Source organism: Eimeria necatrix, genomic scaffold (assembly GCF_000499385.1).
Source record: "Eimeria necatrix Houghton genomic scaffold, Enh_scaff802, whole genome shotgun sequence".
In the NCBI taxonomy this organism is placed as follows: domain Eukaryota; phylum Apicomplexa; class Conoidasida; order Eucoccidiorida; family Eimeriidae; genus Eimeria; species Eimeria necatrix.
Genome location: NW_013654621.1, coordinates 1 through 16,989, shown reverse-complemented (window position 1 = coordinate 16,989; position 16,989 = coordinate 1). Strand labels below are relative to the sequence as shown.

The following is a 16,989-nucleotide window of genomic DNA, read 5'->3' as shown; positions in this document are numbered from 1 at the left end:
CCCCGTCTAAACCCTCAGGTGTACAGACACCCCGTCTAAACCCTCAGGTGTACAGACACCCCACCCAAACCCTCAGGTGTACAGGCACCCCACCCAAACCCTCAGGTGTACAGACACCCCACCCAAACCCTCAGGTGTACAGACACCCCGTCTAAACCCTCAGGTGTACAGACACCCCGCCAAAACCCTCAGGTCATGTCTGTGGGGCAGATTTGGGAGTCCACATGTCTGTGGGGCAGATTTGGGAGTCCACATGTCTGTGGGGCGGTTTTGGGAGTCCACTACAGACACCCCGCCAAAACCCTCAGGTGTACAGACACCCCGTCTAAACCCTCAGGTGTACAGACACCCCGCCCCTGCTGCGAGGCCTGCGCAGATTCCACGCATGCGAATTAGGGTTTAGGGTTTAGGGTTTGGGGTTTAGGGTTTGGCCTTCGGGGGTGGCAAGCGGCGCTCACGGGCTAGGGTCTAGGGTTTAGGGTTTAGCGTTTAGGGCCTGACCTTCAGACTCTAGGGTTTACGTCTGGGGTTTAGGGTTTAGGGTTTAGGGTTTAGGGGACTCGGAAATGGGGCCGAGGGTCTACGGTGTAGGGTCCAGGGTCTAGCGTTTAGGGCTCACGGGAAAGGGTTTAGGGTTTAGGGTTTAGGGTTTAGGGTTTAGAGTTTGAGGGCTCTTACCAGTTGCAGAGGGTTTTCTTCTGCCCCATGAAGAACCACCTGAAAAGTCCTCGGCTCTGTTCCTTCTCCCGTGAGCGACCTGAGCAGTAAACCCTAAACCCTAAACCCTAAACCCTAAACCCTAATCCCTAAGCCCTAAACCCCAGACCCTAAATCCTAAACCCTAAACTCTAAGCCCCAAACCCTAAACCCTAAACCCTAAACCTTAAACCCTAAACCCTAGATTAGGGTCTGCCAGTTGAGAATATACTTGAGGTGAGAAATGCGCATCACCACGGGGCCCGCTGCTGCACGCATGCAGACACAAAGTGTGGGGCCCCACAGCTGCGCAGCAGCAGCAGCAGCAGCAGCAGCAGCAGCAGCAGCAGGGGCCTTTATTTCATTCTTTATCTTTCGGATGTCTCTCCACCTCTGGGGTGTACGTACACCTACCTGGCGCCTCTTTTGCTGGAGGGCCCTGCGCAGCGCAGCAGCAAAACAGCAGCAGCAGCAGCAGCAGCAGCAGCAGCAGCAGCAGCAGCAAAATAAACTGCAGGCTCTAGGCCCCACAGCCCCACGGGCAGGAAAAGCCCAACTCTTCTGCACGCACTTGTGCATGCATGCATGCATGCACGCATGCATACAAAAACGCATGCATGCATGCAAAGATGCATGCATGCATGCATGCATGCATGCAAAAATGCATGCATGCATGCATGCATGCAGAACCCTACTGTCAAGCATTTTACCTCTTTGGGGGCCTCAGTGTCTGCTGCAGCTTTTGGGGCTTTTTTGGGGCTCTCTGGGGCCTTCTTAGTGTCTTCTGCTTTTTCGGGCGATTTCTTTGCTGCTGCTGCTGCTGCTGCTGCTGCTGCTGCTGCTTCTGCTGCTGCTGCGGGAGACGCCTCCCCTTTAGGAGGGGGCCCCTGTGGCTTTGCCTTTGGGCCCTTTCCCTCTTTGCCGGCTTTGTCTCCATCTCCTTCCTTCTTTGCTGCTGCAGCAGCAGGAGCTGCTGCTGCTGCTGCTGCTGCTGCTGCTGCTGCGGGCTTGGGGGGCCCTGCTGCAGCCTTCTCCCCCGAGGGCCCCCCTCCACCGGGGGGCCCCCCAGCCTTCCCTTCTTCTTCCTTGGGGGCCCCCCTTTCACTTTTTGTTTTACTTTCATCATCTGTTGCAACAGCAGATTCAATATCCGGAAAAAGAGACTTCGACTTCACTGCTGCTTTCTTCACAGACTCAGCGGGGGCCCCTGGGGTCTTGGGGGCCCCGGGGGTGTTAGGGGCCCCTGGGGCCTCGGGGGCCCCCGGGGCCTTGGGGGCCCCCGGGGCCCCTGGAGTTGCTGCGGGGGCCCCCGGCTTGGCTGCAGAGGAAGCAGCATCAGCAGAGGGGTAAGTGTGCAGCGGAGAGGATAGATGGTGGTCTTTTTGTGTTTGCTGCTGCTGCTGCTGTTGCTGCTGCTGCTGCTGCTGCTTGTCCTGCTGCTGCTGCTGCTGCTGCTTGTCCTGCTGCTGCTGCTGTTCTCGGGGTTGCGATTGCGGCTGTTGCTGCTGCTGCGGCGACTGCTGCGCTTGCTGCTGCGGTGGCGGTGTTGGCTGCTGCGGCTGCTTCTGTTGTGGCTGCTGCTGCTGCAGCAACTGCTGCTGCTGCTGCTGCTGCGGCTGCTGCTGCACACGAGCTCCGGTGAGTGGGAGAGTTGCTGCTGCGGGGGCTGACGGTGTTGCTGCATGCGGAGAGACGGACGAAACGGGATATTTGTTTGCTGCTGCTGCTGCTGCTGCTGCTGGTGCTGCTGCTGCTGTTCTTGCTGCTGCAGTGGGCGGCAGCAGCAGGTTAGGGCTCTTCCTAGAAAGAGCAGCAATTGGCCCTGCAGCGACAAAAGCAGCAGCCACTCTGCTGCAGCCCCTTGATGCAGCAGCAGCAGTAGCAGCAGCAGCAGCAGCAGCAGCAGCACTCGTGCAGGCTGCTGCAGCAAATCGAAAAGCCTTTAAGCCCGGCTCAAAACGCATGCAAACAAAGAGGCATTTGGAGCGAATCTCTGAAGACAAAACAGCGCTGCAGCTGCTGCTGCAGCTGCTGCTGCAGCTGCTGCTGCTGCTGCTGCTGCTGCTGCTGCAGTCCCACCTGCTGCACTGGGCGTGGAGGCTTTTGCTGCTGCAGTCCTGTGGGGCCCCGCAGCAAGAAACTTGAAGCGGCTGGAGGGCCCCAACTTTGCATGCAGTGGGGCTTCTTTGTGCGTTGGGGTGTCTGCGCAGACACCCCACACCCCACACAAGCAGCAGGCGCTCCACTGGCTAGCTAGCTGCCACCTGCCTCCCCTACAAAGTGTCAGCTAGCTAGCTAGCTAGCTAGCTAGCTGGCTAGCTAGCTAGCTGGCTAGCTGGCTGGCTGGCTGGCTGGCTGGCTAGCTGGCTAGCTAGGTAGCTAGCTGGCTAGTTTCTAGGTAGCTAGCCAGGCTCTAGCTAGCTAGCCAGGCCCTAGCTAGCTAGCTAGGCTCTAGCTAGCTAGCTAGGCTCTAGCTAGCTAGCTAGCCAGGTGCGCCGGCCAGCCCTTAGAACAGCTGGATGGCTGCTTTGTGCGGGGCAGCACGTCTGACAGCTAGCTAGCTGGCTAGCTAGCTACCCAGCTAGCCAGCCAGCCAGCTAGCTAGCCAGCTAGCTAGCCAGCTAGCTAGCCAGCTAGCTAGTTTGCTGCTGAGGCTGCAGCGGGAGCTCACCTGCTGCAGCAGCAGCAGCGCGAGTCGGGGCCAGCAGCGTGGCTCTGGCTTGCATGTCTTTGAGGCTAAGAGCAGCACAGACTCTTCGCTGCAGCAAACTCTGCTGCTGCGTGCTGCTGCTGCGCTGCTGCTCGGCGGCTGCTGCAGCAGCAGCACACAGCGCACACAAGCTGCTGCTGCTGCTGCTGCAGCAACTGCTACGGCTGCCCGCGCAGCAACGCGTGCTCCTGCAGCTGCTACTGCAGCAGCTGCAGATGCAGCAGCTGCAGCTACAGCAGCAGCTGCTGCTGCTGCAGCTACAGCAGCAGCAGCAGCAGCTGCAGCTACAGCAGCAGCAGCGGCTGCTGCAGCTACAGCAGCAGCAGCAGCTGCTGCTGCTGCTGCAGCAATAACTGCCACTAAGAGCTCACGTGGGCCACTGCTGGGGGGCTGCTGCTGCATGGAGATGTCCACTGGGGCTGCCTGAAGCAAAAGAAGCAGCAAACTTGTCTTTTGCACCACCGAGGGTTTAGGGTTTAGGTTTTAGGGTTTAGGGTTTAGGGTTTCGGGGCTCACTGTAAAGAGGAGATGTCTCTCGTGACTTATAACTTTTCCATCGCGGAAGGTAGGAAAGGCATATCCCCTGGGGGCCCCTCTTGGGGCCCCACTTGGGGCCCCTCTGGGGGCCCCCCGTTTGCTGCTGCTGCTGCTGTTGCTGCTGCTGCTGCTGTCTTCGTCAGAAGAGACAAAAGAGACACGGCGAGAGCTGCTGCGGGTCCCCGTGTGTCTGCTGCAGCTGCTGAGAGATCTGCCCCTCGCCCTGCCGCCGCCCTGCTGCTGCTGCTGCTGCTGCTGCTGCTGCTGCTGCTGCTGCTGCTGCGCGTGGGCCCAGCAGCTCGCCGGCAGCCCCTGCAGCACCGCCCAAAGCTGCTGCCGGGCCCTTTCTATTGCTGCACTTTGGTGGCTGCATGCAGCAACAAATTCGACAGCATTAATCATATGCGCGACAATGGGGGGGGGGCCCCCCGGGGGCCCCCCCTGCTGCTGCTGCTGCTGCTGCTGCTGCTGCTGCTGCTGCTGCTGCACTTGGTGGGCAAAGACAGGAGTTATGCTGCTGCAGACCCCCAGCAAACACTGCAGCAGCTCTTTGTAGTCTGCAGACAGCTGAAGACAAAAGACCCACAAGCTTCTGCTGCATCAACTTCCCTAGGACTTCAACAAATAAATTAAATTAAATTTAATTTAATTTAATTAATTAAATTAAATCAAATTAATTTGATTTAATTAATTAAATTAATTAAATTTAATTTAATTGGCGAGCAGATAAAGGCAAAAGGACAAAAAGGCGCTTTCAAGAAAAAACCAAAAGCAGGAGCTGGGGTGTACATACACCCGAGCAGCTGCAGCAAGATGAAACGCTGCAAAGCCCCAAGTGCATGCATTTGAGGAAATGGAGTTTTATTTAATTTAAAACATATTTAAATGCATTTATAACTTCAATTATTTATAATTCAAATTATAAATGCATTTAAATGCATTTATAGTGCAGTTCGCATTTAATTCAACTTTTCATTTGCCCTCTCCGCCCCCAAACCCTAAACCCTAAACCCTAAACCCTAAACCCTAGGCCCCAAATCCTGAACCCTAGGACCCAAGTTCTAAGCCCTAGACCCTAAACCCTAAACCCTAAACCCTAAACCCTAGGCCCCAGGGGCTTCACCGCATTACCTGGCCGTCTGTGGGGCCCCACACTGCCTGGCTGGGCTCTGCATGCGTCGCAGGGTTTGGGGACTGCATGCGCGAGTTGTTTTTGGCCTCTTTTGCAACAGCTAAGTCTGCCAAAGAGGAAAAAAGAAAAATAATTTTAAAAAATATTGTAAATAGTCTTTAATTGAAAGAAAAAGAATTAAAATTGATGAAGAAATGCAAAAAATCCAAAAAATCCAAACTTGCAGCTCCCCATACACCCCAAGGCCAGCCGCCACCAGGTGTATGTACACTCCATTTGCACAGCCGGGCTGCATGCGCTCAAGACTTTATTATTTGTTTAATTACAATTATTTAAAAAATAATATAAATGACAATGTAAATATACATATTATTATAAGCAAGTATGATTATTTAAATGCATGCGCAAATGGATTTATTGAAGAATAAAGAAATGCATTTGTTTGTAAATAAAAAAGTACACTTACACATTAACAAACAAATATATTTATTTGTAAATAAATGTTATTTATGCATGCATGCATGCATGCATGCAGTAACAAATATATTTATTTAGACTAATAAACAAATAAGTTTATTTGCAAATGAATAAATCCGCAATATACAAAAAACTAAAAATGCATTTAAATTTAAAAATGAAGAAAAGAATTTCTTTAAATGATTCCTGGAGTGTCTCTACACCAGAAACACACAAAATTAAAAAGTGCATGCGTTTGGGAATTTAAAAGAAATAAATGGAAATTTACATTTATATATAATTACTTATATATACATATATATTTATTTATTTATAACTAATTACTTATTCAGCAAATAAATATGCATGCAATTCTACATTTAAAAATACATAAAAATGCATAATATATTTATATAAATTTAAAATAACATATTTTTAAAAGCACAGAAGCCTAAATGCATGCCAGCAAATATGTTTTAACAAGAAACAAAGACACATAATTACAAACCAAAAAGACCCTGAAATGCATGCATGCACACATGCATGCATGCATGCACGAACGCATGCATGCATGCATGCATGCATGCATGCATGCATGCATGCATTTTTGGGGCTTTTTACCTTTGGTGAGTTTTAGGACTTGTGACTCCAGGGGCTGCTGCCGCTGCAGCAGCCGCTGGTAAAGCAAATAATAATTTTGTGCTTTTGTTTGCCAGCCCAAAACTGCATAAATTAAAATTAAAAAATAATAATTCTTTTTAATTAAAAATAATAATTCCTTTTAGTTAAATATAATAATTCCTTTTAATTAAATAGAATAATTCTTTTTAATTAAATACAATAATTATTTTTAATTACAAAAAAAAATTACTCTTTTCAATTCGAATTCTCTCTTTATTATTAATTGTTATTATTACCATCATTTATTATTATTATTAATATTATTATATTATTATTATTATTATTATTATTACCATTATTATTATTATTATTATCATTATTATTATTATTATTATTATTATTATTATTATTATTATTATTATTATTATTATTACTTAGTAAATTGTGTGCAGCAGCAGAGCAGCAAAACTGCATCACCTGCAGCAGCAGAGCGGCGGGCTTCACTGCTAAACCCTAAACCCTAAACCCTAAACCCTAAACCCTAAACCCTAAACCCTCGGCTTTCTCACTTTCTGCCTTTGCCGCTGCTCTTTCTGTGACGGAAAGGGGCTCCATATTCCTTTGTCTTTGTTTTAATTCTTCTTTCATTTCTTCTTTGAACTTTTTCTTTTGTCTTTCCTCCGCAGTGTCTCTGAGACACAAACGCCGAGGTGTACGTACACCCCGTGGCCTCTGTCCGTCTTTTCCACTTTTCGCGCGCCCCGACTTCTCCATTTGAATTATTAATTATATTAATTATATTAATTATATTAATTATATTAATTACATTAATTATATTAATTATATTAATTATATTTGTTATATTTATTATATTTATTGTTTTATTTGTTTTTTGCCATTTTTCTTTTCCTCCGCAAAAATTTCACAAAAAGCGCTGCATGCATGGGGTGTATGTACACCTGAAATACCGCGTGCGCGTCTGCATGCAGCGCGCATGCAGAGCGCCTTTATTTACATGAAAATTAGCGCAATTAAACCCATTTGTGTCTTAAAATAAAATAAATATATTAAATAAATAAAAAGGCGACAAAAACGGGAAAGTTTTCCTCCAAAATCCCTCCTAAATTCCCCAACTTTCGCCAAAAACCCACAAGGGAGCCTCAGAGCCCCAAGTGGCATAGGGCGCATGCAGGGGCCCCTCAACAGCCCCACGTTGTCCTCTTCGAGATCTTTCCAACTCCATTTTGGCCCTCAGTTGGGTCTCAGATATTCTCAAATCCAAACCCTGGGGGCCCCTCTCCTCCTGGGGGCCCCTGTACTCCTGGGGGCCCCTGTACTCCTGGGGGCCCCTGTCCTTTTGGGGGCCCCTGAACTCTTGGGGGCCCCTGTACTCTTGGGGGCCCCTATACTCTTGGGTGCCCCTATACTCCGGGGGGCCCCTGTCGTCTTGGGGGCCCCTGTACTCCTGGGGGCCCCTATACTCCTGGGGGCCCCTGTCGTCATGGGGGCCCCTGTCGTCTTGGGGGCCCCCATACTCCGGGGGGCCCCTGTGCTCTTCGGGTCCCCGGTACCCTTGGGGGCCCCCGTACTCCTGGGGGCCCCCATAGGGGCCCCCAAGGCCCCCCTGGGAGCCCTGGGGGCCCCTGTTGTCTGGGGGGCCCCAGTGGTCTTCAGTACCCTTTTGTGTCTCCAGGTCTGCAGCAAAAGGCACAGGGTGAGGTGTACATACACTCCACGCTGCGCAAAAACGCATGCATCTTTACTTAAGGGCCGGGGGCCCCCGGGGGCCCCCGGAGGCCCCCGGGGGGCCCTTGGGGCCCCCAAGGGGCCCCTGGGGCCCCCGGGGGGCCCTTGGGGGCCCCCCAGGCAGCACTTGGGGCCCCCCAAAGCAGCAAATAAAATGCATGCACTGCAGCGAAGTGTGGGGCCCCACCGCTGTCGCCATTGGGGGCCCCAAAGGAAGGGGGGCCCCCCGAAAACAAAAAAGGAGAATTTCCAAAGTCCTTGGGGGCCCCCTTTAGGGTACTTTCGGGGAAATCCGTGGGGGGCCCCCCGCTGCTTCCTGAAGGGTACAATGGACGCCTCGTGTCCCCATCTTGCTGCTGCTGCTGCTGCTGCTGCTGCTGCTGCTGCTGCTGCTGGTAGCCCGCGCCCACAGCTTCGCGGCCTCCTTGTGCTGCAGACAAGCAGCAAAACAGAAAAGAATTAAAAAAGACTTTTCAAATTTCTTTAAATCCAAAAAAGAAAATAAGCAGCAAAAGACATCCACAACGCCTTTCTAGTTATGCCCAGGGGCCCCCATTTGGGGCCCCCCAGGGGCCCCCCTGTGGGGCCCCCCAGGGGCCCCCCTGTGGGGCCCCCCAGGGGCCCCCGTGTGGGGCCCCCCAGGGGCCCCCGTGTGGGGCCCCCCAGGGGCCCCCGTTTGGGGACCCCATTTGGGGCCCCTGAGGGGCCCCCATTAGGGGACCCCATTTGGAGCCCCCCAGGGGCCCCCCAGGGGGCCCCATTTGGGGCCTCTCGGGGGCCCCTTGAGGGCCCCCCTTGGGGGGCCCAAGTGGCCCTTGAGGGCCCCCTGGGGTTTTAACCTTGAAGCTTAATTTATTTGAATGATTTTATTTTAAATTTGATTCTATTTATATCATTTTATCTGATTTTTATCATTTTATTTGTAATTTTATTATATTTGAATCATTTTATTTAAAACTTTACCTTATTTAAGTTATTTAACTTTAAAGTTTTTATTTCATTTTTAATTTTATTTTATTAGGGGGTGGTTGTGGGGCCTTCAGGTGTACGTACAGCTGAATCGCCTTCGGGGAGATCGGCCTCTTTGCTGGGGCTCCTTTTCGGGTGTCTAGACAGCACAAACGGGAAACTAAAAGCCTTTTCTCATTTATAAATCTTTTTTATTTATTTATTTTATTAATATTTTTATATTTGCATATTATTTATATTATTGAATGCTTACAGAGACGCACAACACGCAGCAGCTCAAAGGGAGCAGCTAGCTGCTGCAGCTAGCTGCAGCTAGCTGCAGCTACCTGGGGGCTGCTGCAGCTAGCTGCTGCAGCTAGCTGCTGCAGTTTGCTGCTGCAGCTAGCTGCGGGCTGCTGGCGCTAACTTCAGCTAGCTGCATGAGGCCCAGATGGCCGCAGCTAGCCAGGAGGGATGCAGCTAGCCGTAGGCAGAGCCTCTGCTGCTGCTGCTGCAGCAGCAGCGGCGGCAGATGCAGCAGCAGCAGCAGCAGCAGCAAGCGCAGCAGCAGCAGCAGCAGCAGCAGCAAGTGCAGCAGCGGCGCGACAGACCTCTGTTTGGAGATTGTCTGCAAAGTCTGCAGTGTCCCCACTCAGGTGTGGGGCCCCCCACCTGGGGGTCTCGAGGCCTGCGCGGTTGCTGCTGCTGCTGCTGCTGCTGCTGCTGCTGCAGCGCGCCCTGGGCTGCTGCGCTGCTGCGCTGCTGCTGCTGCTGCGAGAGGGGCCCCCACTGGGCCTCAGCTTCGCCCCCCTTGGCAGCTGCTGCTGCACGTCTTCTTCGTGCAGCAGCAGCCAACAGGGGGCCCCCTTGTTTTCCTCTCCAGGACAGAAAAAGGGGGCCCTGAAAGTGGGGCTTTTATCTCTTTCCGGGGAGTCCTGGGGGCCCCCAAAGGGGCCCCCGGGGGCCCCCGGGGCCCCCTGGAGGGGCCCCAGGGGAGCCCCCCCGGGGGGCCCCCCGGGGGGCCCCCCGGGGGGCCCCCGGGGGCCCCTCCGCGAGGCGGCGCGGGCCGCGCTGTGGCGGCCCAGGGGGGGGGGCCCCGGGCTGCTGGGGGCCCCCGAGTTGGCTCTGCGCATTTGGCTGCGAATTGCTGCTTCTTGGGCCCTTAAAGTTGGGGAAGTAGTTCTTCCTAACAAGCTGCTGCTGCGGTCTTGCTGCAGAAGGGGGCCCCCGGGGGGCCCCCCGGGGGGCCCCCCGGGGGGCCCCCCGAGGGGCCCCTCGAGGGCCAGTCTGTTGTAGAGCCGCCGGCGCGCATAGGCGGAGGAGAGCCGCCCGCAGGGGCCCCCAGGGTACTCCATTGGCTGCAGTGGGGGCCCCCGGGGGCCCCTGGGGCCCCCGGAGGGCTCCGGTACCCAAAAAGCCAGATGGGGGGCCCCTCTCTCCCCCAACTGCTGGGGCCCTTCTTACTAAACCCCTGGGGGCCCCCCGAGCAGTTCGTAGGAAAAGAAATGGGAGAAACTTGGCAGGAAATGGAGAAGAGGGGGGGGGAAGCGGGGGGCCTCAAAATGGCCTGCTGGGGAGCTTTTTGCGGCCGCGTGGAGCTCAAATGGTGAAATTAAACTCGGAAAATAATAAAATTTGCAAATTAATTAAATTAAATTCAAAAAGAAGGAAATTCTGCCGCTGGTTGAGTGGGTTTCCGGTGGTCCGGCGGGTCGGCGGCGGTCCGTCGAGAGCGCGGGCGAGCGGCGTCAGTGTGTGGGCATTTGGAGGCTTTAATTGGGACTTTTTGAACTAAAAACAATTTAAATATTATTATTTATTTAATAATATTGAAAAAAAGGGAAAAAATCCGCAATTTCGGTGGTTTAAAGCCTCTGCATGCACACGCGCAGCCGCTGCAGCAGCAGCGCCCGGCAAGGCCAGCAGCCCCACCCCCCAGCCCAGCAGCAGCAAATTAAAATTAATTAAATTTTATTTTATTTTTCATTTTCTTTTTTATTTTTTGCAAATTAAAATATAATTAAATCCATTTTTATTTTTATTTTCCTTTTTATTCCGCCTTTATCCTTTTTTTAACCCATTTCGCCCAGCCGGGACCTCCACAACGCAGCTGCGCGAGGCCCGCTAGGGTTTAGGGTTTAGGGTTTAGGGTTTAGGGTCTAGGGTTTAGGGTTTAGGGTTTAGGGAGACATGAAATTGAAGAGTTTTAGATCCTTGTATTTCTCTGTCTTTCAAATAAAAAGGATAAAGACGAAAACAGCACTTTGATCGTTTTAATTTTATTCTTTTATTTTATTTTATTTTATTTTATTTTATTTGTTTTTGTTTTATTTTATTTTATTTTTTTCTTTTTTATTTCTTTTCAAATCCCCCTTTGCTTTTGCTGCTGCTTCTTTCTGTTAATTAACTTGAATTTGCTTCTTCTTTTCTTCCATTTCTTTTCCTTAATCTTTTCTTCCATTTCTTTTCCTTAATTCTTTTTCTTTTATTTCTGTTTAAATTCTTTTTCTTTTATTTATTTTTCTTTTATTTCTTTTTCTTTTATTTCTTTTCTTTTATTTCTTTTCTTTTATTTCTTTTATTTTTTCATTTTGCCAGAGGCCTCTGACTAAAGCCCCTCGTTAGTCATTTTCTTTTATTTTGTATATTAGTTCTGCAGCCCTCAGTAAATAAATATATATTTATACTATATATAATAAATATATATTTATTATATACATATATAATATATTGTTCTGCAGCTTATTACATGTATATATACATGTATATATATATAATATATATATTTATAATATATATATATATTTACATATATACTTATATGTATATGTATTATATAAATATTTATATATATATACTGGTGCTGCAGCTCCCCTTAACTATAAGCGTATTATATATGTGTATATACTTTATATATTACTCTTGGATAAGTCTTGCATATATGCATTATATATATATATATATATATATATATATATATATATATATATATATATATATAATGTGTATATATGCATTACATATACAATTATATATATGTAATGCGTATACATATATATACATTATATATATATAATATATATATATACATACATATATACATATATATACATTATATATATATATAATATATACATATATATATACATATATATATCTGTAATTATATATATGAGTTCTGCAGCTTCCCAGAAATATATATTTACATTAAATATATAAAATATATATTCATAAGAAGCTGCAGAACTAGATAAAATAAATAAATTCAATTCAATTAAATAAAATAAATAAATTCAATTCAATTAAATAAAATAAACAAATTCAATTCAATTAAATAAAATAATTAAATTAAATTAAATTAAATTAAATTAAGTCCCAGGCCCCACAGCTTCACAGGGGCCCCCCACAAGCCAGGCCCTTCTGCTGCAACACCAAATTCCCTTTTGGGGGCCCCTTGGGGGCCCCCTGAGCCCCATAATTGTTCCCCTTTGGGGGGCCCCTTGGAGACCCCCTGAGGCCCTTAATTGTACCCCTTTGGGGCCCCCTTTGGGGGCCCCCTGAGACCCTTAATTGAACCCATTTGGGGCCCCTCTTGGGGGCCCTCTGAGGCCCTTAATGGACTTCCTTTAGGGCCCTCCTGGGGGCCCCCTGGGGCCCCCAATGAATTGCACAGGGGCCCCCTTGGGGGCCCCCTGGGGGGCCCCCTGTGGCCCCAATGGGCCCCCTGGGGGGCCCCCTGTGGCCCCAATGGGCCCTGAGGGCCTCCTTTTGGGCCCACTTGGGGGCCCCCCTGAGACCCCACAGGCCCTACCCAGGGGCCCCCCAAGTCTTTTGAAAGTCTGAAAACTATTTCCTTTTTCAGGAAAAGAACTCTTATACTTTTAATACTCTGGGGGCCCCCACATCCCCGCAGAGGGCCCTGCGGGCCCCCTAGGGCCCCCAGGGGGCCCCTTGAGACCCCCAAAGGGCCCCTAGGGCCCCCAGGGGGCCCCTTGAGACCCCCAAAGGGCCCCCGGGGGGCCCCCTGAGACCCCAAAAGGGCCCCTGGGGGCCCCAAGGGGCCCCTTAAGACCCTAAAGGGGCCCCAGGAAAGCTTTCAGTGACACAGGGGCCCCCCTGAGGCTAAAGAGCTTCAAATTAGAGAAAATAAAATTTGATTTTGTCGAAAAGAAAGCTGCCTAAAAAAGTGGCTGTGAGGCCCACGAGAGCCACAGAAGACCGCAGTTGCTGCTGCTGTACAGGCAAGCGCGAGCTAGGCTTCACCACTTTCTGGGGCTATTCAGGCGAGCTGTGGCTAGCTGTGGCTAGCCGTGGCTAGCTGTGGCTAGCTGTGGCTAGCTGTAGATTAATAGTATTGATAGTACAAAGCCACTAAGGCTGCAGACAGCTAAAAAAGCATTTGAAGAGTGCATGCAGCAGCTCAGCTGCTTTGCAAGGCTGCTTGAAGTGTACGTACACTCCGCTGCAGCACATAGAGGGAAGACAGAAAGAAATGCAGAAGACAAAACTTCGTTTTTGGCCCCCCTGAAGCTCTTGGGGTGTACATACACTCCAGGAGCTCGAAAGAGAGCTGAAAACTGAGAAAAGCAGCAGCAGAAACTTGGGGAATTTTGCATGCAGCTTTCTGTGGGGGTGCGTGTTGTGTGCAGGAACTTTGCAAATTGAACGGATGCAGAATGTCTTGGGGTGTTGGGGCTTTTCCCGCCCCCTCCGCAGCTCCAAATGCAGCTCGGAAAAGAATAAAAAGGAAATAAATGAAATTGAAATTAAATAAAACTTCTTTCGAGCTTCTGGCGCTGCAGAACGCGGGGGCTGGCTGTGCAGTGTGCAGTGCTGTGCTCGGGGCGTTTCAACTGTGCGCCGGCGGGCGAGTCTGGGGGTAAAACGGGCCTGTGGGTGCGTTTAAGTGGCATTTAAAAGTAAAAAATAAGAAATAATTCAGTGAAAGTTGAATTTAAATCGAAAATCGCGGAAACACGCGGGGAAACGCTGAGTGTACACTGCGCTTCCCTTGCTGCAGCTGCAGCAGCCGGGGGCTCCAAGAGCGACGCCGCCGCCGCGATCGACCGCCTCGCAATTCGAAATTGTTTTTAATTTGCAAATTTGAAACAAATTTAAAAGGTAATGTCTTGTGCAGAAAGAGAGCCGCACTGCGCAGCTGCTGGCCTGCGCAGCAGCAGCTCGATGGTGTCGTTGCCAGTGCTCGTGTTCTGCATGCAGCAAGGCGGAAAAAAGAAGTAAAAAAGAATCCACACTCGCGATCTCCAGTTTCCTGAAGTTCCTTTTGTTGTTTCTTTTCGAAATATCTTTTTATTTTCCCAAAAGAGCGGCGGATCGGGCTCTCTTGAACCCGTTTCAAGTTTTGCGCGGTGCGTTGAGTTCAGCTTTCGCTGCAGAAAACGGCGACTTTGCTTCCCTCACTTGCAATTCGCAGTTTTTTGTTTTAATTTCCATTTCTGTGGCCTTAATCGCGCGAAAAAGCCGCAGATCGGGCCGGAAGAGCAGCGCCGCGGAGCCCCAAGTCCTGCTGCTGCTGCTGCTGCTGCTGCTGCTGCTGCTGCTGCTGCGCTATCTACTGCAACATGGAGCAGCACACAGAGGCCTCCCCCACTCACCTCCAGTCTTCACTTGCTTGTGGCTTTCCAGCTCTTCCTCCGGCCTGCCTTTACACTATCCAGACAAGAGGGAAGGAGCTGCAGGGGCTTCTCGCCAAGGTAAGGCGGGTTCAGCAGCAGCAGCAGCAGCAGCAGCAGCAGCAGCAGCAGCAGCAGGGGCGTTCTGCTGCTGAGGGTCAGTCAGCCGCAGGAGCTGCGGAGGACTGGGGGAAGACTGGCTGCAACGCCTCAGCAGCAGCAGCAACTCCTGCTGCTGCTGCTGCTGCTGCTGCTGCTCCTGTTACGCATGCATGCATTGTCTTTTCACGCTGGACTGCCTTTAACAGCCTAGCGGGCGCAAAGGGCCCCCCCAATGCGCCTGCGAGCCACGCGCGGCAGCAGGGGGGCCCCCAGGCTGCTGCTGCTGCTGCTGCTGCTGCTGCTGCTGCTGCTGCTGCTGCGGAGTCCAGGGGCAGCTTTGAGGGGGCCCCCAGGGGCCCCCGGGGCCCCCGGGGCTCCTGGAACTCCGCCTCTTCGGGCTTAAGTGCAGCAGCAGCAGAGTCTCTGCGCAAGTACGAGTCCCACCTTTCGGCCTGCGAGCAGCAGCAGCAGCAGCAGCGGCAGCAGCAGCAGCAGCAGCAGCAGCAGCAGTCCTTGTCAAGGAGGGGGGCCCCCGGCTGCGCTGCACGCACAGCTGAGGGGCCCCCCGAGGGGCCCCCAGCTGAGCAGCCAACTCTTTTTGGTAATATTATGCAGCAGCTGGGGGCCCTAAACCCTGCGCAGTTTCTGCTGCTTTTTTCGCGCATGCAGCCGCTGCTGCAGTCCGCAGTAGCAGCAGCAGCAGCTCCTCTCCTTCCCGGCCAGGTGCAGCAGCTGCGGGGGCCCCCAGGACCCTGGGGGGCCCCCAGGGGACGGGCAAGAGGAGCTGCTTGTGCAGAAGATGAAAAGTATTAGCTTGGAGGCCCCAGCGCATGCAGGTGGGTCTTAAGGTTTCTGGAATAGAGCAGCAGCAGCAGCAGCAGCAGCAGCAGCAGCAGCAGCGGGGAAGCAGGGAGTGCGCAGGAGCGGGCGAGTGTGCAGTGAGTGCTGCTGCGGCTGCAGCAGCTGCTGCTTGTGCTGCTGCGTGCGCTGCAGGGGACGCCGCGGGAGACTGGTGGAGCCGCAGCAGCAGCAGCAGCAGCAGCAGCAGCAGCAGCAGCAGCAGCAGCAGCGGGTTTGACTTTCTGGGGAACGAAGTGGGCCCGCAGTACTTCCTGCGGGAGGCGCTGTCTCGGGTGTACAGACAGGGGCTGCTGCTGGACTCCGAGTCTTGGCATGAAATGACACTCGAGTTAATTGCTGCTCACATGGCAGCAGCAATGCATGCGCACAGCGCGCTGCAGCAGCAGCTGGAAGCAGCGCTGCTGCTGCAGCCCTCTTTCCCGCAGCTGCGCCGCCCCGCAGCAGCAGCAGCAGCAGCAGCAGCAGCGGCGGCAGCAGCGGCAGCGGGAGCGGGAGCAGCAGCAGGCGCGGCGCCGGGCGCGCCGCCGGGGGCAGCAGCAGCGCCTCCTGCTGCTGCTGCTGCTGCTGCTGCTGCTGCTGCTGCTGCTGCGGGGCTGCGGCCGCTAGTTGCTGCTGACGGCTGCTGCGGGGCGGGGGGCGACGTGTGTCAGCTGTCTAGACACTTCGACTTGGTTTTGGGAGTTGACAAAGACGTTTTGAAGTTGGCCATTTGCCGCAACAACACCCAAGTAGCAGCAGCAGCAGCAGCAGCAGCAGCAGCAGCAGCAGCAGCTCCCGTCGTGCTGCTGCACCAAAAGCTGCAGCACCTCGCGCGCTTCCGAGGCGGCTGGAGTGTCAGGGACTGCTGCGCTGCTGCTGCTGCTGCTGACGGCGCTGCTGCTGCCTCTTCGGCGGCGCAAACGCAGCAGCAGCAGCAGCAGCAGCAGCAGCAGCAGCAGCAGCAGCAGCAGCAAAGGCTTACATTGGGGGGCCTGCTGCGTTATCAGGAGGCCCTCAACAGTGCCTTTGAAAGAGAAGCAAAAAGTGGGGACTGGAGAAGTTCCCACAAGTTGGACTTTGCTGCAGCTGCAGCAATTGGTGAAATGGGGGGTGCTGCTGCAGCAGCAGCAACAGCAGCAGCGCCTGAAACTCCTGCTGCTGCTGCTGCTGCTGCTGCTGCTGCTGCTGCTGAGGGGACTGGGGGAGACAAAGACAAGCTTTGTTTGTGTGTCCCCTTCACCGAGCTTCCCTGCCGCTTCTGCTGCGACCCTGCTGCAGCAGCAGCAGCAGCAGCAAGCAGACACACGAAAACCCGTGAAGACCCGCAGCAGCAGCAGCAGCAGCAGCAGCAGCAGCAGCTGCAGCAGCAGCAGCAGCAGCAGGTTGTCTCCCGTGGGGCCTCTCAGCGTTTAGATGGAGCTAAGGGGAAGCCAGGAGACAGCGGCCCCTTGAGAGGCCCCTCTGGGGGCCCCTTGGGGGGGCCCCCAGGGGGCCCCTTGGGGGCCCCTCTGGGGCCCCCCCCGGGAGGCCCCCTTGGGGCCCCCCTGGGGCCCCCCCCGGGAGGCCCG

General features: G+C 52.4%; 2 protein-coding genes across 2 annotated transcripts; one reads left to right on the top strand and one right to left on the bottom strand.

The window, feature by feature from the left end:
- Positions 1–3,773: 3,773 nt before the first annotated feature.
- Positions 3,774–10,201, bottom strand: ENH_00077150 (hypothetical protein, conserved; the record flags this gene model as incomplete). Its single annotated transcript, XM_013583051.1, has 9 exons — positions 3,774–3,829; positions 4,015–4,510; positions 5,075–5,181; positions 6,153–6,254; positions 6,722–6,843; positions 7,304–7,847; positions 8,086–8,328; positions 8,948–9,006; positions 9,519–10,201. 9 exons carry the CDS (start codon positions 10,199–10,201, stop codon positions 3,774–3,776), a joined length of 2,412 nt encoding a protein of 803 aa, XP_013438505.1.
- Positions 10,202–14,428: 4,227 nt separating this feature from the next.
- Positions 14,429–16,989, top strand: ENH_00077140 (hypothetical protein, conserved; the record flags this gene model as incomplete). Its single annotated transcript, XM_013583050.1, has 2 exons — positions 14,429–15,182; positions 15,575–16,989. Coding segments are annotated over 2 exons (2,169 nt in total), but the record flags the coding sequence as incomplete, so codon positions are not given.